The 25,347-nt window shown below is 42.9% G+C and overlaps 2 protein-coding genes across 5 annotated transcripts in view; both read left to right on the top strand.

The window, feature by feature from the left end:
• LOC113431592 (uncharacterized) overlaps positions 1-10,722 on the top strand; it is a 33,063-nt gene extending 22,341 nt beyond the window's left edge. For 2 of the 4 annotated variants that reach the window (XM_087953598.1, XM_087953600.1), the window contains exons 2-5: positions 1,646-1,728; positions 3,720-3,846; positions 4,223-4,315; positions 6,336-10,722. In XM_087953598.1, coding sequence (XP_087809724.1) covers positions 1,654-1,728; positions 3,720-3,846; positions 4,223-4,315; positions 6,336-9,004 — 2,964 coding nt within the window. In that variant the 5' untranslated portion in view covers positions 1,646-1,653 and the 3' untranslated portion in view covers positions 9,005-10,722. Of the gene's footprint in view, positions 1-365; positions 587-1,645; positions 1,729-3,719; positions 3,847-4,222; positions 4,316-6,335 lie in introns of those variants that run through there. The other 2 variants (XM_087953599.1, XM_087953601.1) reach the window with 2 other exon arrangements.
• The window catches only part of LOC113431525 (uncharacterized), a 54,596-nt gene that overhangs the window by 4,475 nt on the left and 24,774 nt on the right, over positions 1-25,347 (top strand). Inside the window, exon 2 of the mRNA XM_087953611.1 lies at positions 23,354-23,436. Within this exon, the coding sequence (XP_087809737.1) occupies positions 23,362-23,436 (75 nt within the window). The 5' untranslated portion in view covers positions 23,354-23,361. The remainder of the gene's footprint in view (positions 1-23,353; positions 23,437-25,347) is intronic.

The following is a 25,347-nucleotide window of genomic DNA, read 5'->3' as shown; positions in this document are numbered from 1 at the left end:
CTGACAGTGAGAACAATCAACCAATGGAACAGCTTGCCCTAGGAGGTTGTGGGAGCGCCATTACTTGAGACTTTCAAGAAGAGATTGAACTGCCATCTGTCACAAATGGTGTAGGGTCACCCACTTGCTGGGTGTGTGTGTTGGACTTGTAACTAGATGATCCCCAAGGTCCCTCCCAACTCTTATTCTGTTAAAGAGTGATTCCCTCCTAACTTTGCTGCTCCGCATCGCTTTGCCTTCCTTCCTCCCGTCCCTGGGCCTTGTCCCCTCCCTCTTCCCCCTGTTTCTCTGACTGCCCGGGGAGAAGCAGCTCTGGACTCCCTGCCCAGCTGACCCTCCCACCCGGGACCGATTCCCCCGCGTGGGCGGCGCTTCCCGCCCTGCGGAGAATGGGAGGAGCTATACGCGTTTCCGGCTTGGGCCCTGCAAATTTCTGGCTGGGGTCGTTCCGGGGAGGTGGATCCACTTGCGCGGCAGGGAAGGAAGGAAGCGTGTCCAGCGGCGATCGCGGATCCTTTCCTGCCCGCATCTCTAGGGGACCGGAGGCGAGGCGAGAAAGAGCCGCCTCATTCTTATCGAGAGCCAGGTAAAAGGCTTCTTCCTTCCCTCCTCCCTCCTTTTTCCTTCCTTTCTTCCAAATGCCGGGACAGGTGAGCCTTCCAGGCAGCTTCTTGGGGCGCTGCTAATATCGCTGCTGCCGTCCCCACTTCCTCCTGGGGGAAATGATTCTTATTCTCCTTTCTTTTCTGCCGGCCCTTCCTGACCGTTTCCCGTCGCTTCCTTTGCCCTGGGGCCGTTTCAGATCCAGGAGGCTCGGAGTTGAAGGGCTGCGACACCGGCGGGGAGAAAAGGGGGGCGATCCCTCCCAGGCGCTGCTGTTTCGGGGAGCTGCTCAAGACGAGCCCCCTCCGGAGAGGGCATCGGCTCAAGGCTCCTCCGGACGCCCTTCCATCTCTTCGCCCGCCTTTCTTTCCTTGTTCAATTGAACTGCATTTACAAAGCCTTTTAGGGCATTTAAAAAGGCGTCGCTCTTTCCTGTGGGCCATTGTTTCTCAACCTGGGCAACCTTGTGTTTTGTGGGCTTCAACTCCCAGAATTCCCCACGTGTGTTGAACTCCACATATCTTAACACCTCACAAGATTAAAAAACGCGACTGTAACCCAGGGGTGAGGAAGTTACGTCCCTTTTATGACTGGTGGACTTCAAGTCCCAGAATTCCTCAGCCAGCTGGCTCAAGTATTCTGGGAGTTGAAGTCCAGCCGTCAAAAAAAGGCCAGTAGTTCCTCACTTCAAGTCCCAGCTGTAAAAGAAGAGTTTTTGTAGTCTTCCTTGATTGTCTCATAAGGGAAGGTGAACATTATAGCAACGTAGAATAACAGAGTTGGTGCTTTAATGCACACATTCATGGCTGAGATAATCTGCCTCTGAATCCAATAGCTGGTTCTTCCACACCTTTCGGTTTTCCTTTCACCCAGAATGAGCTTCTGTGTGTTGTTGCTGTGGCTGCAAAGGACTCACATAAAGGGGTTCCCTAGTTAATCTAGAAACAGGCTAAAATCAGCCTTTTGCACTGGATGTTCAAGAATATCCTGAGGATGTTTGATAGCCAATTATTCCTTTGCTGTTTTTTCCCCCCACTCCTAGACCCTCTCATGGCCATGGCTTCATCTCCCAGAACCCCAATTCTTTGTAGTGGAGGATCAACAGCAGCTGAGCTTCCAACGCAGGTAGGAGGATTCTCCCCTCCCCTCCCCTCATGTGCCAATCTCCCAATAACAGAATATCACAATTGGAAGGGATCTTGGAGATCTTCTAGTCCATCCCCCTGTTTCAAGCAGGAGACCCTATAGCCTTTCAGACAAGTGGGTGTCCAGTCTCTCCTTAAAAACCTCCAGCCCATAACTTCTGAAAGCAAACTGTTCCATTAGCTAATTGTTCTCACTGTCAGGAAATTTCTCCTTAATTCCAGGTTGCCTTTCTCCACAATTAGTTAACATCCATTGTTTTCTCCTGCCTTCTGGTGCTTTGGAAAATAAGTTGAGCCTCCTCTTCTTTGTGGAAACCCCTCAAATATTGAAACACTGCTATTGTGTCTCCCCTGGTCCTTCTTTTCTCTAGACTGGCCACATCCAGTTCCTGCAACTGTTTTTTGTGTCATTTAGTCTCAAAGCCTTTAATCCTTGGTTACTGTTTTGCACTTTTTCCAAAGTCTCCACATCTTTTTTTGTAATGTGGTGACCAAAACTGAACTTGGTATTCCAGGTGTGGTCTTTACTCTGGGTTTTTTTAAAGCGGTGAACATGAAAGCCCAAAGTAAAAAGTAAAGTCCAAGCATGGCTTTTGTAGAGAGTGCAGTAGCTGCCCAGATGAAGTTGGAGACACTGACATAGGCTTGTAGACTTTTATATAAACATAAATATATTTAACATGAAAAATTTACAGCAGCCTTTGTCACCATCCAGAAAAGGAAGAATGTAAGATAGTCAGGAAAACAGAGGAACATCCTGAGGTAAATCTAAACTTAGCATCACGCAGAACACAGAGAGAAGAGGAGGGGAAAAAGGAGGGAAAAAAGGGAAACGCCCCCTTTCTACTTACAGCAACCAATCATAGCGTAGATTGCATCCTGCATGAGTCAGCACCCTCTAACTCAGCAGTTGGCCAACGGTGGGCCGTGAGAAAATTTTGGTGGGCCGCAAAGCAATCTCACCCCCAGAGCACCCCCACAAAGCAATTAATGCAGGCTGCGCAGAAACACAAGGCTGCGCAGCCCACATGGTCCGTGGGAACCCTCCCTGCCCTCTCACTCTTTACCCGGTAAACTTGCCTGCTAAATTCCTATTTTTCCTTTTTCCGACCATCATCTGTTCTGCTGTGCCGAGAGATTTAGATTAACTAGGAAGCAGGAAATGGTTGGATTTCTTGATTTCTAGCTAGTCTTTAGATCTTCAGCGCAGCACAGCCGAACCTCCCTTAGGACTGAAGGTTTGCTTGCAAGCAAATTCAGTGCAGACTCACGGCAAGCAAATTTGAGAGACTGAGCTCGCCGATGGCATATAGCTAGATCACTGAATGATTTTGTGAGCAACTCAATCTGCCTGCTTTGCCTGATTTTGGGTAAAATTTGCTCTTTTTAAAAATAAAGAATCCAATATTTACGTGCATGGTGTGTTGTGAGTTAATTTTGTGAGTTTGCTTGCAAGCAAATTTTATGTCACAGACTGAGCTAGCCAATGGCAGACAGATAGATCTCTGAATGAATCTGTGATTCTGTGAGCAACTCAATCTGCCTGCCTGCTTTGCCTGATTTTGGGTAAAAGTTGCTCTTTTTTATAAAAAATTCAATATTTATATAAATATTTATAATATTTACATACAAGCCATGCCCAGCCAGTCACATGACCACCAAGCCACACCCACAAATTAGGCCATGCCCACAGAACCGGTTAGTGGTCCCTGGGATCTAAAATTATGAGTTTGGTGGTCCGTGAGGTCCAAAAGGTTGGCGACCCCTGCTCTAACTAATCAGTTACAAATGTGTTCCGGCCTATTGTATACTTTACCCTTCCAGCTACTAAATTCAATATGCTACATGCTCTTTGGCCTTCTTGGAAGCTGTGGAGGTTTTTCATTAAGAAGACTCGCATGTAATTAATTGAAGTGTTCATTGTTAGGAATCTTCATGGAATATGTTGGTTTTTTCCCCTCCCTGTATCAGAATTTCGTATCATTTGAGGATGTAGCTGTGTTTTTCTCCATGGAGGAGTGGGCCCTGTTGGATTCTGAGCAAAAAGCCCTGTACCGGGAGGTCATGCTGGAAAACAAGAGGAACGTGGCCTCCTTAGGTAAGGTATTCTGTTATGATACTGTAGTACAATATATAGTACTAGCCTTCACAATTTACTCCCTCCCTTTTGTTAAGAATCAGATTCAATCTTGCACATGCTGTGCCGGAAGGGAACAAATAACCAAGTGGAACAGGTTAAACACAAAGACTGAGAATATAAACCACAGTTTAATACAGTACTGTAAATAAAAGAGTTTCAAATACTGTGCACTATATTGCTGCTAGCAGCTACCATTGCTATGCTTTTGTCAAGGGAAAGAAATGATCGACAGAGAAGAAAGACATATTCCTGCATTACAGTACTTCCTCCCCACACCATAACATTGATTTTACTAAACAGCTCTGAGCCACCCTCTCTCTCTCTCTCTCCCCAGGACAAGATACTGTCCTTTTCCATCAACTCTTTCTTAGGCTAGAAGTGTCTTCCCAAGGAAAGCAACCAAGCTCTACTCCGGCTCAACATGGAGGTAAGAAACAAAGGAAAAGTATCAATTTGGACTTGAAAATGAAAATAATTAAAGCCCATGAGGAGGGGAAGAAGGTAAAGACCTTAGAAAAAGGAGGAGGACTGGCTTGTTCCACCATATGCATGATCCTTAAGGGTAAAGAAAAGATAAAAGAGGCAATTAAATTAGCTCCAGGAGCCGATGCCATAATCACGAGAAATAGGACAGGCCTCCTTTCAAAAACAGAACAGCTCCTTGTGCTTTGGATTGACAATCCGATCCCAAAGAGAAGTCCCATTAGTCTTCATCTGATTCAGGAAGAGGCATGGAGCATTTTTGAAACACTAGAGCGAGCAGCGGGTGAGGAGTACAATGAGACCTTTGGAGCCAGTCGTGGCTGGTTTGCGCAATTCCGAAAATGATTTAATTACTATAACTTATGAACAACAGGTAAAGCTGTGTGTGCTGTTGAAGCTGCCCATACTTTCCAGACCAACTGGAGTAAATTTAAATATATATTTACAGTATGACTCTCTCTCTGATATAAAATACATTATATAAAGTTTTTGTCAGCAGCTCTGACTTCATTTCGATACCTACTGAGCAATTCCCTGACAATTTTTCCCCCCCTGGTCTGAAAAGGTGATGGACATGAGCAACTCATATAAAAGACTTAATTTGTATGCACTAGATCAGTGATCCCCAACCTTTCTTATGCCGCGGCCCGGTATCCCCAACCTTTTTTATGGCGCGGCATCAGCTGGGCGCCGCCATCTTTTTTTGATGAAAAAGTGCTTCCGGTGAGCTTTCTACCCGGAAAACCTCACCGGAAGCACTTTTTCATCAAAAAGATGGCGGCGCCCAGCAAACCAGCGGCCCGGTAGGACTTGTTCCACGGACCGGTACCGGTCCGCGGACCGGTGGTTGGGGACCCCTGCACTAGATGGACTCGTAACTGGCTGACAAACCATACTCAACGAGTAGTCCTTAATGGGTCTAAGTCTACATGTATTCCCTCCATGTAGACTTAGACCTTGTGAAGTGCCACAAGGTTCTCTCTTAGGCCCAGTACTCTTCAATATCTTCATTAACAACTTAGATGAGGGAATAGAAGGGGAACTTACCAGATTTGCAGATGATACTAAGCTGGCAGGAAGAGCTAACACCCAAGAAGACAGGCTCAAGATCCAGATGGATCTTGACAGACTAGAACACTGGGCCGTATCTAACAAAATGAAATTCAATGTAGAGAAAAGTAAAGTCCTACACTTAGGCAAGAAAAATCAAAAGTACACATATAGACTGGGTGAAACCAGGCTCAATAGCAGTAACTGTGAGAGGGATCTTGGAGTCTTAGTGAACAACCAGCTAAATATGAGCCAGCAGTATGTAGCAGCAGCCAAAAAAGCTAATGCAACCCTAAATTGCATTAACAGAGGGATACAATCAAGACCAAGTGAGATACTAATACCACTCTATAAAGCCTTAGTAAGACCACACCGAGAGTACTGCATCCAGTTTTGGTCACCACATTATAAAAAGGATGTTGAGGCTCTAGAAAAAGTACAGAGAGGAGCAACCAGCACAATTAGGGGACTGGAGTCTAAGGCATATGAACAACGGTTGCAGGAACTGGGGATGGCTAGTCTAGTGAAGAGAAGGACCAGGGGAGACATGATAGCAGTCTTCCAATATTTGAAGGGCTTCCGCAGAGAGGAAGGGGCCAAGCTATTTTCTAAAGTACCTGGAGGCCAGACAAGGAATAATGGATGGAAACTGAACGAGAGATTTAACCTGGAAATTAAGCAAAACTTTCTGACAGATCAACCAATGGAACTGCTTGCCCTCGGAAGTTGTGGGAGTGTCATCACTTGAGAAAAAAGTGATTCAACTGCCATTTTTCAGAAATGGTGTAGGGTCTCCTGCTTGGGCTGGGGGTTGGACTAGATCAGCTACAAGGTTTCTTCCACCTCTGATTATCTGTTATTTTTTATTGCACTACAGTTTGTGTTAACTTTTCTTTTTTTATTGTTGCAACCAGGTGACAGATGGGAGATGGAGGATTCTGGCCAAGAGGCAACAGCACCTTTGCCAAAAGACAAAAAGGAAGAAAAGAGATATGGAAAGCAAAGTTCGGAGCACAACCAGTTAACGGGGGAGCTTGAGAATTGTTCTAGTTTACCATGTCCAGATATAAATGTCTTACTGGACGCAGATGATTGCCATGAAAATGAAGTGTGTTCAAAGTGTGGGAAAACACTCCAAGGTGGATCTGGATTATGTGACTGTTTTCAAAGCGGTGCTGGAGAGAAACAAGATGAAAGCAGCCAACACTCGAAAAGGAGCCTTCCTCCTCCTTTACATGAAAGAATAAAAGAAGGAGAGAAACCATACAAATATACGGAGTGTGCAGAAAGCTTCGGTATAAGCCGCTCTCTTTCATTGCATAAGAAGATTCACAAAGCAGAGGATCCACAGAAATTGTATAAATGCCTTGAATGTGGAAAGAGCTTCCGCTTTGCGAGTGTCCTCACTTGCCATAATAGGACCCATACAGGGGAAAAACCGTATCATTGCACGGTGTGTGGAAAGAGCTTCAGGCAGAAAGATCATCTTAAGTCACATGAGAGGATCCACACGGGAGAAAAACCATTTAAATGCATGGAGTGTGGAAAGAGGTTCAATGCAAAAAGTAGCTATATCGTACATAGCAGAATCCACACAGGGGAGAAACCATACAAATGCCTGCAATGTGGAAAGCGCTTTTCCCGTTCTGATAGGTTTCGTGCCCACAAACGGACCCACACAGGGGAGAAACCGTACAAATGCCTGGAGTGTGGAAAGAGCTTCTGTACATCCAGCATCTTAACTTCCCATCAAAGTATGCACAGAGGAGGGAAACCAAATCAATGCACCAAGTGTGGGAAGTGCTTCAGTCAAAAAAGTCACCTTAATACCCATAAAAGAATTCACACAGGTGAAAAGCCCTATAAGTGCACCATGTGTGACAAATGTTTCACCAATTCTTGGGGTCTCACTTGCCACAAAAGGCTCCATACTGGGGAGAAACCATATGAATGTCGCACATGTGGAAAGAGCTTCAGTACAAAACAAAGCTGTATCATACATAGCAGAACCCACACTGAGGAGAAACCCTATGAATGCTTGGAGTGTGGAAAAAGTTTCAGCACAAGCAGCAGATTAACCTTACATAATAGGATACATACAGGGGAAAAGCCGTATCATTGCATGGTGTGCGGAAAGAGCTTCGCACGCAACGGCAATTTCAGTTTACATAAGAGGATTCACACTGGAGAGAAGCCGTATAAATGCACACAGTGTGGGAAATGCTTCACGACCTCCAATGCCCTTACTTCCCATAAGAGGATCCACACAGGGGAGAAACCCTATGAATGCTTGGAGTGTGGAAAAAGCTTTAGCAACACCTCTTCTCTAACCATACATAAGAGGATGCATAAAGGGGAAAAACCTTATAAATGCCTACACTGTGAAAAGAGGTTCAGTGAAAAAGGTCATCTTAAGTTACATGATATGATCCACACGGGGGAAAAACCATTTCAATGTATGGAGTGTGGAAAGAGCTTCTATAACTCTACAAACCTTACTGCTCATCACAGAAGCCACACAGGGGAGAAGCCTTTTCAATGCCTGCAGTGTGGAAAGCGCTTTGCCAGTTCTGGTGGCTTTCATGCCCACAAACAGACCCACACAGGGGAGAAACCATACAAATGCCTGGAGTGTGGAAAGAGCTTCAGTCAAAAAGGTCAACTTAAGTCACACAAGAGGATCCACACGGGAGAAAAACCATTTCAATGCATGGAGTGTGGAAAAAGCTTCAATGCAAAAAGTAGTTATATCGTACATAGCAGAATCCACACGGGGGAGAAACCATACAAATGCTTGGAGTGTGGAAGGAGCTTCAGTCAAAAAGGTCAACTTAAGTCACATGAGAGGATCCACACGGGAGAAAAACCATTTAAATGCATGGAGTGTGGAAAGAGGTTCAATGCAAAAAGTAGCTATATCGTACATAGCAGAATCCACACGGGGGAGAAACCATACAAATGCCTGGAGTGTGGAAAGAGCTTCAGTCAAAAAGCTCGTCTTAAGTCACACGAGAGGATCCACACGGGAGAAAAACCATTTCAATGCATGGAGTGTGGAAAGAGCTTCAATGCAAAAAGTAGCTATATCATACATAGCAGAATCCACATAGGGGAGAAACCCTTTCAATGTGTGCAGTGCGGAAAGAGCTTCAGTCAAAAAGGTCATCTTAAGTCACACGAGAGGATCCACACGGGAGAAAAACCATTTCAATGCATGGAGTGTGGAAAGCGCTTTGCCCGTTCTGATACCTTTCGTGCCCATGAACGGATCCACACAGGGGACAAACCATACAAATGCCTGGAGTGTGGAAAGAGCTTCTGTACATCCAGCATCTTAACTTCCCATCAACGTATCCATAGAGGAGGGAAACCTAATCAATGCACCGAGTGTGGAAAATGCTTCAGTCAGATAAGTCACCTTAATATCCATAAAAGAATCCACACAGGTGAAAAGCCCTATAAGTGCACCGAGTGTGACAAATATTTCGCCAATTCTGGGGCCCTTGCTTGCCACAAAAAGCTCCATACTGGGAAGAAAACGTATGAATGCCGCACATATGGAAAGTGCAAAAAAAAGCTGTAACTTATATACTTACTCCACACTGGGGAGAAACCCCATGAATGCTTGGAGTGTGGAAAAAGTTTCAGCACAAGGGGCAGTTTAAGCTTACATAATAGGATCCATACAGGTGAAAAGCCGTATCATTGCACGGTGTGCGGAAAGTGCTTCAGCCGCAATGGCAATTTCAATTTATATGACAGGATTCACACTGGAGAGAAGCCCTATAAATGCCTTGAGTGTGGAAAATGTTATAATGACAGTAGCAGTTTTACCTCCCAAAATAGAATCCTCACAGGGGAGAAACTGTTTAAATGCATCGAGTGTGGGAAAAGTTTCAAAGATGGCAAGAAACTAATGCTGCATAAAAGAATCCACACACGGGAGAAGCCCTATCAGTTTGTGGAGTGTGGAAAGAATTTCAGAACCAGAAGTGACTTTTAATTAACATAAGAAGACACACAGCAAGAAAAAAATGATATGAATTGGTTTGTGTTGCTTCTCAAAATTTGCTTCAATGCCCATAGATGTTTTGCACGAGTTCTGTAGAAGTGCATGGAGTAGGGCTTCCAAAGCAGCAGAAACGTCTTGATCCATTAAAAAGAACAGTTCCCTTGTAGAACTAGGAATTAACTTTTCGATAGTAGATCTTTGTGCTGGAGTAGAGTAGAATAAGATTAGAAACAATAACAATAGAAATGGAATAGAATATAGAAATAGGAATGGGGGTGGGAAGGGAATTCTCTCATTGGCCAAGGGAGATTGGATATACAAGGCCTGTGTCTCCAATGCATATGCTCTCAAGTGTACACAACATACAACAAACGATCAACTTTTGTCAATGCGAACAGCAAAGGGAGGGAGGGATTTGGGAACTAACACTTCCGGATGTCTATGGAGGTTCTCAGTCATCCAGGCTGCAGTTCTCCCAAAGGTGCTTTTAACAAGGCAACTGGACTTTTTATTTCCTTGAGGAGATTTCCCTTCTCACCCAAGAAGTTTCTTCAATTCTCTTTCTTCTTTATGAGAAGTGAAATGTCTTCAAGGAGAAACAAAGTCCAGTTGACTTTAAAAAAAAAATACTGGTTTTTAAGACAAACATAGACAAAACATAAAAACATCAAGCCATCTTCCATATATATACATACAGTGTGTCGGTTTACAAATTGTTTTGTGCTTCCATTTCGTAGTCTTCATTTACAATTACATTGTATATATTCTCACATTTTCAATCAAATATTAAATACATTAATATTGTTAATCATTTGACTATACTTTTATTCATTCATGTTTTACGAAATAATCCATATTTTACTGAATTTGTTTTATGACAGTTCATATGATAATCTCAAATCTATCCTACAATCATTCATATGATAATCTCAAATCGATCCTACAATCATTTTGTAGATATAATAATAAAAGAATACATCTTTATATATTTATTATTTTCTAAGAATCTACATATTTCATTACCATATTTTATTGTCTAACCATTGATAGAATAGATCCCAAATTTTATAAAATTGTTTATCATCTTGTTCTCTGATTTCAAATGTCAATCTACTCATTTCAGCACATTCCAATATTTTCTTAATGATTTCCTCCTGTAATGGTATTTTCTCATTTTTCCAGTTTTTGGCAAATACAATCCGAGCCGCTGTTAATACATTCACAATCAGGTATATCAATTCTTTACTATATATTTCAGGTAAACTTCCCAATAAAAATATCTGGTTTCAAGTCTATATGCTTTTTTGTCATTTTTTCCAATCACGTGTGGATTTTAGTCCAATATTTTTTGGCATCCACACAAGTCCACCACATATGGTAATATGAGCCAGGTATCTGATGACATTTCCAACATTTTTCAGATTTGTTCTTGAACATTCTTGCTATTCTTATCGGGGGGAAATGCCACCTGTAAAACATCTTATACAAATTCTCTTTATATGCTGTTGACATTGTCATTTTATAATTTTGAGACCACAATTTTTGCCATTTCTCTAGATCAATCCCATATCCAAAATTCTTCCCCCAAGCAATCATAGTTTCTTTAACTTGTTCTTCTTCTAGTTTAATTTCTAATAAATATCCATACAATTTTTTAATCACCTTTTCATCAGTACCTGTCAAAATCTTATCGAAGTCAGTCAGTTTATCATAGAAGCCTGTTTAGAATTTTTGTCATACCTTGAATGTATTTGCGCATATGAAAACCAATTCATCTTTATACCTTGTTCCTCTAGTTTTTGCATAGATTTAAGTTCACCCTTTTCATTCAATATTTCAATATTTCACCATATGTATTATCCTATAATATATTTTTATATATTATAGGATAAGAAAATGCTTCAATAGCTGATAGCCAGACTGGAATTTTCAAATAACATTGCCTTTTAGTCTTCTCCCAGTTTAACCACAGAGACTCCCGTATATAATGTCTTCTAAAATATCCCTGTGTTTTAGTTCGTTTCTACCATAGAAAAGCATGCCACCCCAACAACAGATCATGTCCTTCTAATATCAACAATCTAGTATTTCTTAATGTTATCCATTCCTTAACCCACATCAAATTTGTAGCTTGGTAATACAACTCCCAATTAGGCAAACCAAATCCTCCTCTTATTCTAGCATCTTGCAAAAGTTTTTACTTTATTCTCGCTTTCTTACCTTGCCATATATATTTCAACACAATTTTATTTAAATCTTCAAAATAATCTTTTCCAAGCCTAACTGGAATTGTTTGGAACAAATATAAAATTCTGGGTAGTATATTCATCTTGACTGTTAATATTCTTCCTATTAATGACAGTTGTAAATTTTCCCATTTCTCCAAATCTAGCACTATCTGCTGCTTAAGTTTGATATAATTATTCTCTTTTAGTGTACTACATCTTGCTGTCAAATGTATCCCCAAGTACTTGATCTTATTCGTGACCTGAATTTTCAATACATCCGCCAGTTCTTCCTTTTGTCTTGATAGCATATTCTTTGTCAAGATCTTTGTTTTATCTTTATTTTCAAACCAGCCACCTGTCCACATACCTCTATCTTTTCTATCAATTTTGATGCTGTTTCTAGTGGGTCTTCTAAAATGAAAACCAGATCATCTGCAAACGCTTGCAACTTAAATTCTTCCTTTTTAATTTTCATCCCTTTTATAACCTTTTCTTCTCTAATATTTCTGTTTAACACTTCCAATGTTAACACAAACAACAAAGGTGATAGTGGGCACCCTTGTCTTGTTCCTTTTCTTATATCAATAGAGTCTGTCAGTTCTCCCTCTATCATTACCTTTGCCGTTTGGTTATGATATATAGCTTCTATTGCTTGAATAAATTTTTTACCAAAGCCCATCTGTTCCAGCTGTAATAACATGAATCACCAATTCACATTATCAAATGCCTTCTGTGCATCTAAAAATATCAAAGCCATTTGTTTTTCAGGGTGTGCCTCGTAGTATTCCAAAGTATCCAAGATTACTCTCATATTGTCTTTAATTTGTCTCTTTGGCAGAAATCCATTTTGATCAGGATGGATAAAATTGTTTAAGTATTTTTAAGTCTTTCTGTCAGTATTGAAGCGAAAATTTTATAATCTGTGTTTAGTAAGGAAATAGGTCTATAGTTCTTGATTTGTAATGGATCGGCCTCCTCTTTTGGGACAAGTGTAATATAAGTTTCTGACCATGATTTGGGTATCTTTTTCTTTAACATAACTTCATTCATAACTTCTAGCAATGGAAGGTTCAACGATTCTTGAAATGTTTTATAAAATTCTGCCGGAAGTCCATCTGGGCCTGGTGCCTTTCCATTGTTTTGCTTCTTAAGTGGTTCAGTTAACTCCATCATTGTTTCAATCTCTTTAGGTATCTGGGGTAGATTAGCATTCTGTAAGTACTGAAGATGACTAGAAGGGAGTCTCTAACCTAAAATATAAAGTCAAAAAGGAAAGAAAGAATAGGTGGAAGAAAAAAAACACCAGCCCAGTTTTAAAATATAAAATCATGTGTAAAAAATCCAGCAATCAACATCAAATTCCACCAGAAGAAATGATTATTGAAAAAATCTCAAAATGCGCAGAAATTGATAAATTGACTTTGGCGCTAAAAAACAAAGACACTTCACTATACTGTGATAGCTGGAATTGTTGGTATAATTGGATTGACCAAAGATAAATTATATATCATAAGGCATAAGAGAAAAGTATTAATCCACAATAATGAGGTAGCGATATAAGTAAAGAATAGGTGTGGTTACATGACACAAGTTAAGGTTATGGGAAAAAAAAGATCTTGCAAACTGTAAAAATAAGAATGCTTTTAACCTTGTAACCTCCTTTTTTCTTTCTTCCTTTTTTCTTTTTCTTTCCTTTCTCAAAATTCTTTCCCTCTCTTCTCCTCCTCTTTCCTTTTGTTTCTTTCTTTTGCTTATTTGTGTGTGTACTGTGGTTGGTTTTAATTGTAAAAATTAATAAACTATATTTAAAAAATAATAATCCAGCAATCAGAAAAAAAAATAAAAAAATATTACTTTGACTTCCTGTTTAAAAACGCCGCTTAATCACTTCTGTCAAAACTTTTACAGTTTCTTTTCCTTAGGGTGTTCTTTCAAATCTTAAAGTAAAGAAAAAATTGTCACCAAGCTGGCACACTTTCTCTTTCCGTTCTCTTTCATTTCGGAGCTGTCCCAACTTCAGCAGCTTTAATGGCTGCCTCTTTGCCACTGGCAAAAAGAGCTTCTCCTGGATCTACCAGGGACTTTGCGGTGTCCCTGGGATCTACAGGATGCGCTCTTTACATTCACCGTCTCTTCAGGACGGTTTAGATCCGTTTGGACTGTCCAGGAGCAAAGACATCGGCAGCGATCTCAGACCTCCGAGATCGCATGCTGTATCGTCGTGACGCCAGCTCCGCCCTCCCAAAAGCTGTTTACGTCCAGTTGACTTTTGTAGAAAAGCACCTTTGGGATAACACCTTCAGGCAACATAAGGCTGCAGAAAGCTGGCTTAGAGACTAGAAAAGATGCTGAAAGATTTCAAGAGGAAACATTACACTCTAAATGGTGAGGTCCAAACCTGGTGGTGTTGACTCCCCATATTTCCCTAATGCTGGAAGGAATCAAGCAGTGGATCTACTACACCCATGTGGTGAAAGTCAGGCCAGAACAAAGAGAAGCAGGACCTCCAGTGAGCTCTTCACTGGGAGAAAGTGATGGAAGAGAATGAACTCTTAGATTAATAAGAGACTCGAGAGTTCTGTCAAAAGTTATAACTGGAGGGATGGCGCTGTGTGTCTGCATCACCTTTAACCTTGGTTGTATTTAACTGATTTCTAGTTTGAGATACAATATCGATTGTAGCTTGATTTTTATGAATGCCCCAACTTATGCAGCAGCTTAAGGCTTAGCTTTCACATCTCAGATACAGGCTCTTTTGGTGGGTAAATTGGACAATTCAGGAACCAGCTTCAGAAAATACAGGTGGCCCTTGACTTATGACCACAAATTAACCCCAAATTTCCATGGCTAAGCAAGACAGTTAAGTGAGTTTTGTGCCATTTTACAAGTTTTGCCACAGTAGTTTAGTTAGTAACATGGTCGTGAAGTGAATCTGGTTTCCCCTTTGACTTTGCTTATTTGAAGGTCTCAAATGGTGATCGCATGATCCTGTTATTAAGGCACAATCATGAATGTTAAAAATGTGTTTTTTCAGTCTAACCGACAATTGCCCATTCCTTGAAACCAGTCTTGGAAAACACAGGGAAGGAATTTGGTAACATCAAAATAGGGAAGCGTCTAGACTAACGTATTTTAAGACTTGTGGACTTCAACTCCCAGAATTCCTCTGGCCCAAATTGTGCACAAATACACAAGTAGGACCAATTTGCACCTGTACAACCATAAAAAGTATGCGGTTAGAAAAACAGAAAGCGTCACGGAAAGCTAAGCAACATTTATGGAAGTGTTGAGGTTTCCTTTTGAACAAGTTAGGATGGCTTTAAATAGCTTGGCTGAGGTCCGGATGGCATGTATGTAGGAAGGCGAAGATGTTAGTGTAAAGCAGGAATTACTGTAAAGGGCGGTGAAGAAATTCCTTCTGACTCTGAAAAGTGTAAACTGGCAAATGCGGTGTAAAGCCCTCCAGTGGGCGTTGGTGGGGTACAAAGGCTTCGAGGGAGATTTCCTTGTGTTACTTTTTCTGCCGAATAAAGTTTTTGCTTACAATCTTGTCTTCAGTGTGTTCAATTTGAGGCTGAGCACATCTGGCAAAGTGCCTGGAGAATGAAAGGTGAGGAAAACCAAAAGTGCCTTTGAGTTCAGAAGGATCTCTTCCCTTCTTTCAGCCATTTTGGAAGCGCAATTCCTGAGGGGGAAATGGGGAATCCGCCAGGATCCTCTTCTCTGCAAACTGAAAGCAGCTTTATTAGGCTTGGAGCTGTTTTAAGTGGGAGAAATATTTTTTAGATGTCGTTGACTTACAAGCACAAGTGAGCCCCAAATTTTTGTTGTTAAGTGAGACGTTAAGTCAATTTTGCTCCATTTTGTGAGCTTTCTTTCCTCAGTTAAGTGAATCACCTGAGTTGTTAAATTAGGAACATGGTTGTTAAGTGAATCAGGTTTTCCCTTTGGTGTTGCTTGTCGTAAGGTCGCAAAACGGGATCCCCTGACCCCGGGACGCCACAACGGTTATAAATGTGAGTCAGTTCTCAGGTGTCTGAATTTGGATCACGTGACCATGGGGATGCTGTAATGGTCGTAAGTGCGAAAAATGGACATGTTACTTTTTTCAATGCCGTTGTAACTTCCATCACTAAACGAATGGCTGTAAGTCGAGGCTGCCTATACGGTTTAGTCATTTTTCTTCTGAAATTCACAGACTTTTAAATATTTCCCGCCTCAGGACTTTTAGATAGTTAAATATATTAAATATTTCTTAGCTCAGAGGTTTTCTTCAGCTTCAGAGGGAGAAAGTTAATGGGTCTCCCTTATGGATCATCAGGGGGTCCTTTGGTTCCGCATTTATTGGGGATAATATTGGAAAAAAGCAGATTCTGTGGGGATTTTTCCCCCCTTTCTCTTTATTCTCCTCTTTGGGGGCAAGGGAGCCACTTCTAAGTTGTGTCGCTGTTCGCCATGTCCCACTGACCCTTCAAATACAGGCAATCCTCAACTTACAACCACAATTCAGTCCAAAATTTCTGTTGCTAAGTGAGACATTTGTGAAGTGAGTTTGATCCCATTTTATGCTATTTCTTGCTGGGGTTGTTAAACGAATCACTGTAGTTGTTACAGTTGTTGACCAAATCTGGCTCCCCCATTCACTTTGTTTGTCTGGAGCTTCCTGTGATCCTGGGACATGGCAACCATCATAAATATGAGTCAGGTGTCAAGTGGCAGCATTTGTATCACGTGACCATGGGGATGCTGCACCTGTCTTTAGTGGGAGAAAGTTCACGTTTTTTCAGTGCCTTTGTAGCTTTGTGCACTAACCCAATGGCCGTAAATTAAGGACTACTTGTAAGGCAGCCACTGATTGTTATTCTGGCACAATCATGAATGTCAGTCATTGAAGGGAATAGGTTGTAAGTTGGGGACGATGCTAAGGGGATAAGAGAAGCTCCTTTTCCTGCCAACCTTTGTCCCCTCCCTCTCTCCCCTTTCTCTGACTGCCCGAGTGTTGGACTAGAAGACCTCCAAGGTCCCTCACACCTCTGTTATTCTGTTAAAGGGCAATTCCCTCCTAACTTTAATGCTCCCCTTCCCCTTCCTGCTCCCGTCCCTGGGCCTCGCCCCCTCCCTCTTCCCCCTGGTTCTCTGGCTGCCTTATTGTTATAAGGAAAAAGAAGCCTTTCCCTTTAAGGAAAGGCAGAACTCTTTCCCTTTGGGAATTCAAATTTCCCAGATGGGAGATTTACTGCAAAGTGATTGGAAGTCAGCTGCATTGGAGGGGGTGGGGAGGGGGAATGGGCAGGCAGGGATACCCGAGTGGGCGGCGCTCTCCGCCCTGTACAGAGTGGGAGGAGCTATAAGCGCTTCCGGCTTGGGCTCTGCACACTCCTGGGGAGGGTCATTGCGGGGAGTGGGATCCACATGCGTGGCCGGGAAGTAAGGAAGCCGAGTCCGCCCGAGGAAGAGAGCCGCCTCTTTCCTATTGGCGTGCCAGGTAAAAACCTACCAACCTACCTACCTTCCTTCCTTCCTGGGAAATGCCGGGACAGGTGAGCCTTCCAGGCGGCTTCATGGGGCGCTGACCGTTTCCCGTCGCTTCCTTTGAATTCCTCCCGGAATTTGCTTCCATCGTTCAACTGAACTGAGTTTTTAAAGCCTTTTAGTGCATTTAAAGAGGCGTCGCCCTTTTCCTGTGGGCCATTGTTTCTCAACCTTGGCAACTGTGGGAATAACTCTGACTCCAGTATTGAGTAATGATTAATCTAAGACCTTATACATACATGTCTGCCTAAAGGTCACCTAGATAAAACAAGGAAATTAAAAGTAAACACCAGAAACAATCATGCAGCTCAGACAATTGTAAATAATTCCATGTATTATGTTTAATTATTATCCACAATGTGAATGCTTACTATGTGTAAAATTCTCAATAAAAAGGGAGCACTAGAAATTGCTCTAGACTCCCATCCCGAGTTCACTCGCTTGTGTCTCATCCTTTCCATGGGAGTCCACCACAAGTGGTGACCCCGACGTGATCCACTGCGGGTGGTACGTGTCCGGACCTCTGTGTTTCCTCGCCTGGAATAGGTAAAGTACGTACTTAACTATTGCTGGACAATAGGATTTTTTCAGGGAGCATGGGGGGGAAACTTTCTCAGCCACAGGAACGGCATGTTAGTGAGCTGCTGAGGTTAGTCAGGACAAACTTCTTTATCTTTAAACCCTCTGGTGGGGGGGAGCAAATAGTTCTTTCAAAAGGTAATGTGAGAGAGCTCCTGCAAGAGATCTGGTGGCTATGTCCCTGGTATCCAGAGAAGGGATCTTTAAAGTTAGACACGTGGAGGAGAATTGGAACTATCCTTCATGAAGAGCCACGGGCAACAGCTGAAATTTTGATATATTGGAAGGTTGTTATGACTGCTTTAGAGACACAGCAGCAACCTCTTTTAAAAACTTTAGTTGAACCTCCTCCTTATGAAGGAGTTGTGTTGCACCCCCCAATTTCTAAATTGGAATACGCCTCCTCAACCCCAACAGCGCTTACGCCTGTAGAGGAGAAAATCCAATCACAAACGGGGAAAGTTCAAGCAATGATGCATCAGGCTTTCAATGAAGGGAAATTAGAGCCTGACGAGATTACCCAGATGAATTTGTTTCCAGTTAATAGGCAAATAAATGCTCAAGGTAATCTGCAAACTGAATGGATTCCGATTCCTTTAGCTGTTCTTAGGGAAATTAAAAAAGCAGTTAAAGATTATGGTATTCAAAGTCCTTTTACTAAGGGGCTTCTGACAAGTTTGGCTACTTCACGCATGATTCCTAGTGACTGGAAAGATTTAATGAGAATGATATTGAGTTCTACTCAGTATGTGGTCTTTGACTCAGAATACCAAAGAGAAGCTATCACTAGGGGAAGGAATTCAGGGGGGGCTGTATACGCCAGACCAAATCTATGGGGCAGGCTTGTTTGAATCCACTGTTGATCAAGGTGCTAATTTGCCTGATCACGTATTTCCAGTGGTTATGGCAGCTGTCCTTGGGGCATTGTCCCGCATCCAGGATGTGGGAACCCCAGCACAGTCTTTTTCTCAAATTAAGCAAACAGCATCTGAGTCTTATAATGATTTTGTGGAAAGGCTGCAATTGGCTATTACCAGACAAATATCTAATGAAGAAGCAGCAAAGGAACTTTTGCTGAGATTAGCAGTTGAAAATGCAAAGTATTTTACAGCCTTTGGTGGCTAGAGGTGAGGTTACTCTGGCTGATTTGTTAAAGGCATGTGCAGTGGTGGGTTCTCAGGCTTACAATATGGAGACTTTGGCTATGGCATTACAAAAAGGGATGAAACCTACAGGAAATTGTTTTAATTGTGGGAAGCCTGGCCATTTTAAAGCTCAGTGCTGTGCCCCTGGGGGGGGAATGGCATTTAACAAAAATAAAAATAGGGACATCCGCCCGAAGTCAGTCTGTCCAAAATGCAAAAAAGGGTTTCATTGGGCAAATCAATGTCGCTCTGATCAGAACCAAAATCCGGGAAACTAAATTTGGGGCGTGCAGCTAGCCCCGCACCCAAGGCTGTCACAAAAGCATCGCCTGCAATTACTGGGAGTGCAGGTTTGAGTTTAAAAATGTTGAACTCAATTGATGTGACTTTTCCTAATCAAGTGTACATTGAGGACACTCATTTGCATGGGCCACTGCCAGAAAAAACAGTGGGATTGGTACTTCCCAGGTCTTCTGCATCAGAAAAAGGGTTTTTTTTTATTCCAGGGGTTATTGATCAAGATTATAAAGGGGTTATTAAGATACAATTGTACACTGATACTCCTACATCATTAATGGCCGGTGAATCTATTGCCCAGTTATTATTGCTTCCATACATTCCTATAAATCCTTTAATTGGGATCCCACGAACTGGCGGTTTTGGGTCCACTGAAATGGCCAGTTCTCCAGTTGCTGCAGAATTGCTAACACTGACAAAAAATTTGACTACAGACCAACCAAAAATGACAATTGAAATTCAAGAAAAATCATTTTCTGGCCTTATAGATTCCGGAGCAGATGTCTCTGTGATACGCCAAAAGGAATGGCCAAATGAATGGGCGCTTGAGGACTCTCCGGCTGTTCGTGGAGTGGGTGGTATGCAGTTTGCAAGAAGTAGTGTATATTGGTTGAAGGCATTGCATAGAGAAACTGGTGAGACTGCAAGGATTCAACCTCTTGTGTTGCCCTTGCATATAAACTTGTGGGGTAAAGAGTTGCTGTCTCAATTTCGCACAAAAATTGTTATTGGATAATGGAAAAATTGCAATTGTTAACCTCTCAGCCAGTCTGGATTGACCAATGGCCACTTCCAAAGGAAAAGCTTATAGCTTTACATCAATTGGTAGCTGAGCAGCTACAATTAGAACACATTGAGCCAATTTCTAGTCCATATAACACTCCTTCATATAAAAACAAAAACGGGGGAAGTGGATGGATATGGCTTGCCTTACATACAAAACATTCTTAATATTACATTATATACTTAAAATTTTCTCAACATGACAGCTGCTACGGCAGCCAATAGGCATTTTGCTTCCTCCCCTTCTGCAGGTACGCCAAGACCGAAAGTTTGGTATAGGAGACTACCAGATCCAACGTGGAGAGGACCTGTCCCGCTGATAACTTGGGGCAGAGGATACGCTGCTGTTGAAGATGAGGGGACAGTTGTTTGGGTTCCTGCTCGCTGTGTGTGTCCTTATCATCAGCCAAAGGGGCAAGGGGGTGGATTTGGGGGAATGGAAAAGAAACACGTTGATCCAGGACATGGGGAAGCTAGCAAACCTTCATAATAAAACTGATTGTTGGATATGTATGCACATGCCAACTCACAAAACATCAGGGCTTCCAATGGTTGCAGTACCTCTGGCCGAAGGTGACTGGTATAAGGGACAATGTTATGGTTGTTCGGGGACGTGGTCTAGCAGTTGGACTAAAAGTAACATAAATACCTTACACCTTGGAAGCCGGATCCAAGAGGTGGCAGGTATCTGCTGGACCCACAATGAGACAGTAGAGAATATGACTTACTTGGGGACATATCCGTTTTGCAACAAAACAATTGTTATTAGCAATGGAAGTCGGTTTTATTCTAATGATATGAAAACTAAAAATCTCACTTACTTTGTACATAACATTTCTCGATATGATATCACATCTTTGATCAATGAAAATAGGTGTCCATATATTCCTGCCACATGTTGTCCCACCACGAGAGAAAACCAGTTGTACAGATGTGCGAATGGGAAATACGCACCATCATCCACTTATTTAGCTATGTTAATGGAATCCTTTGCAAAATTAATCTATGCTGAACCAAATACGGTTGGTCATCTCCTGGGAGCAAATCTATGGTTGCTGTGTGGACGGATGGCCTATGATCGCATGCCAGCACGATGGAAAGGAGTCTGCACCTTTGGGAAAGTAATCCCATCTCATTTCATTCAAAAATCATTGGGGACTGCTCATATCCAGTATTGGGTAATGATTAGTCTAAGACCTTATACATACATGTCTGCCTAAAGGTCACCTAGATAAGCAAGGAAATTAAAAGCAAACACCAAAAACAATTAAGCAGCTCAGACAATTGTAAACAATTCTATGTACTATATCTAATTATTGTAATCCACAATGTGAATGCTTACTATGTGTAAAATTCTCAATAAAAAGGGAGCACTAGAAATTGCTCTAGACTCCCATCCCAAGTTCACTCGCTTGTGTCTCATCCTTTCCATGGGAGTCCACCACAAACCAGATGATTAGGGGACTGGAGACTAAAATATATGAAAAACGGTTGCAGGAACTGGGCATGGCTAGTCTAGTGAAGAGAAGGGGAGAAATGATAGCAGTCTTCCAATATTTGAGGGGCTGCCACAGAGAGGAAGGGGTCAAGCTATTTTCTAAAGTGCCTGTAGGCCAGACAAGGAATAATGGATGGAAACTGAACAAGGAGAGATTTAGCCTGGAAATAAGGAGAAACTTCTGACAGTGAGAACAATCAACCAATGGAACAGAAGTTGCCTTCGGAAGTTTTAGGAGCGCCATCACTGGAGACTTTCAAGAAGAGATTGAACTGCCATCGGTCACAAATGGTGTAGGGTCACCCACTTGGGGGTTGGGTTGGACTTGTCACTAGATGACCTCCAAGGTCCCTCCCAACTCTTATTCTGTTAAAGAGTGATTCCCCCCTAACTTTGCTGCTCCGCATCGCTTTGCCTTCCCTCCTCCCGTCCCTGGTCCTTGTCCCCTCCCTCTTCCCCCTGTTTCTCTGATTGTCCGGGGAGAAGCAGCCCTGGACTCCCTGCCCAGCTGACCCTCCCACCCGGGACCGATTCCCCCGGAACAGAAGGTAGGACCGATTCCCCGAGTGGGCGGCGCTCCCCGCCGTGCAGAGAATGGGAGGAGCTATACGCGTTTCCGCCTTGGGCCCTGCAAATTCCTGGCTGGGGTCGTTCCGGGGAGGGGGATCCACGTGCGTTGGCCGGGAAGGAAGGAAGCGTGGCCGGCGGCGATCGCGGATCCTTTCCTGCCCGCATCTCTGGGGACCGGAGGCGAGGCGAGAAAGAGCCGCCTCATTCTTATCGAGAGCCAGGTAAAAGCTTCTTCCCTCCCTCCTCCCTCCCTTTTCCTTCCTTCCTTCCTGGGAAATGCCGGGACAGGGGAGCCTTCCAGGCAGCTTCTTGGGGCGCTGCTAAGATCGCTGCTGCCGTCCCCACTTCCTCCTGGGGGAGATGATTCTTATTCTCCTTTCTTTTCTGCCGGCCCTTCCTGACCGTTTCCCGTCGCTTCCTTTGCTCTGGCGCCGTTTCAGATCCAGGAGGCTCGGAGTTGAAGGGCTGCGAAACCGGCGGGGAGAAAAGGGGGGCGATCCCTCCCTGGAGCTGCTGTTTCGGGGAGCTGCTCAAGACGAGCCCCCTCCGGAGAGAGCATCGGCTCATGGCTCTTCCGGACGCCCTTCCATCTCTTCGCCCGCCTTCCTTTCCTCGTTCCCATCGTTCAATTGAACTGCATTTACAAAGCCTTGTAGTGCATTTAAAAAGGCGTCGCTCTTTCCCTGTGGGCCATTGTTTCTCAACCTGGGCAACCTTGTGTTTTGTGGGCTTCCATTCACAGAATTCCCCACGTGTGTTGAAGTCCACATATCTTAACAGCTCCCAAGATTGAGAAACGTTGCTGTCATCCAGGGATGAGGATGTTACGGCCCTATTATGACTGGTTGACTTCAAGTCCCAGAATTCCTCAGCCAGCTGGCTCAAGTATTCTGGGAGTTAAAGTCCAGCAGTCATAAAAGGCCTGTAGTTCCCCATTTCAAGTCCCAGCTGTGAAAAAAAATATTTTGAAGTCTTCCTTGATTCTCTCATAAGGGAAGGTGAACATTATAGCAACATAGCAACAGAGTTGGTGCTTTAATGCACACATTCATGGCTGAGATAATCTGCCTCTGACTCCAATCCCTGGTCCTTCCACACCTTTCAGTTTTCCTCTCACCCAGAATGAGCTTCTATGAGTTCTAGCTATGGCTGCAAAGGACTCTCATGAAGGGGTTCCCTAGTTAATCTAGAAATAGGCTAAAATCAGCCTTTTGCACTGGATGTTCAAGAATATCCTTAGGATGTTTGATAGCCAATTATTCCTTTGCTGTTTGTTCCCCTCTCCTAGACCCTCTCATGGCCATGGCTTCATCTCCCGGAACCCCAGTTCTTTGTAGTGGAGGATCAACAGTGGCTGAGCTTCCAACAGAGGTAGGAGATCTTCTAGTCCATCCCCCTGTTTCAAGCAGGAGACCCTATACCCTTTCAGACAAGTGGCTGTCCAGTCTCTCCTTAAAAACCCCCAGCCCAAAACTTCTGAAGGCAAACCCTTCCATTTGTTAATTGTTCTCACTTTCAGTAAGTTTCTCCTTAATTTTAGGTTGCCTTTATCCACCATTAGTTTCCATCCATTGTTTTCTCCTGCTTTCTGGTGCTTTGGAAAATAAGTTGAGTCCCCTCTTCTTTGTGGAAACCCCTCAAATATTGGAACACTGCTATTGTGTCTCCCCTGGTCCTTCTTTTCTCTAGACTGGCCATATCCAGTTCCTGCAACTGTTTTTTGTGTCATTTAGTCTCAAAGCCTTTAATCCTTGGTTACTGTTTGCACTTTTTCCAAAGTCTCCACATCTTTTTTTGTAATGTGGTGACCAAAACTGAACTTGGTATTCCAGGTGTGGTCTTTACTCTGGTTTTTTTTAAAGCGGTGAACATGAAAGCCCAAAGTAAAAAGTAAAGTCCAAGCATGGCTTTTATAGAGAGCGCAGTAGCTGCCCAGATGAAGTTGGAGATACTAACATAGGCTTGTAGATTTTATATAAACATAAATATATTTAACATGAAAAATTTACAGCAGCCTTTGTCACCATCCAGAAAAGGAAGGACGTAAGATAGTCAGGAAAACAGAGGAACATCGTGAGGTAAATCTAAACTTAGCATCACGCAGAACACAGAGAGAAGAGGAGGGGAAAAAGAGAAACGCCCCCTTTCTACTTACAGCAACCAATCGTAGCGTAGATTATATCCTGCATGAGTCAGCACCCTCTAACTCAGCAGTCGGCCAACAGTGGGCCGCGAGAAAATTTTGGTGGGCCGCAAAGCAATCTCACCCCCAGAGCACCCCCACAAAGCATTTAATGCAGGCTGCGCAGAAACACAAGGCTGCGCAGCCCACATGGTCTGTGGGAACCCTCCATGCCCTTTCACTCTTTACCCGGTAAACTTGCCTGCTAAATTCCTATTTTTCCTTTTTCCGACCCTCAGCTGTTCTGCTGTGCCGAGAGATTTAGATTAACTAGGAAGCAGGAAATGGTTGGATTTCTTGATTTCTAGCTAGTCTTTAGATCTTCGGCGCAGCACAGCCGAACTCTTCCTTAGGACTGAAGGTTTGCTTGCAAGCAAATTCAGTGCAGACTCACGGCAAGCAAATTTGAGAGACTGAGCTTGCCGATGGCAGATAGCTAGATCACTGAATTATTTTGTGAGCAACTCAATCTGCCTGCTTTCCCTGATTTTGGGTAAAATTTGCTCTTTTTTAAAATAAAGAATTCAATATTTACATGCATGGTGTGTTGTGAGTTAATTTTGTGAGTTTGCTTGCAAGCAAATTTTATGTCACAGACTGAGCTAGCCAATGGCAGACAGATAGATCTCTGAATGAATCTGTGATTCTGTGAGCAACTCAATCTGCCTGCCTGCTTTGCCTGATTTTGGGTAAAAGTTGCTCTTTTTTATAAAAAATTCAATATTTATATAAATATTTATAATATTTACATACAAGCCATGCCCAGCCAGTCACATGACCACCAAGCCACACCTACAAATTAGGCCATGCCCACAGAACCGGTTAGTGGTCCCTGGGATCTAAAATTATGAGTTTGGTGGTCCCTGAGGTCCAAAAGGTTGGCGACCCCTGCTCTAACTAATCAGTTACAAATGTGTTCCGGCCTATTGTATACTTTACCCTTCCAGCTACTAAATTCAATATGCTACATGCTCTTTGGCCTTCTTGGAAGCTGTGGAGGTTTTTCATTAAGAAGAAGACTTGCATGTAATTCATTGAAGTGTTCATTGTTAGGAATCTTCATGGAATATGTTGTTTTTTTTCCCCTCCCTGTATCAGAA

The sequence above is a fragment of the Notechis scutatus genome, chromosome 2, assembly GCF_049901735.1.
Source record: "Notechis scutatus isolate UNSWTSFEM ecotype Mainland chromosome 2, rNotScu1.2, whole genome shotgun sequence".
NCBI classification, from domain to species: Eukaryota; Metazoa; Chordata; class Lepidosauria; order Squamata; family Elapidae; genus Notechis; species Notechis scutatus.
The sequence above is the reverse complement of the archived record's forward strand: the minus strand, read 5'-3'. Positions and strand labels throughout refer to the sequence as shown.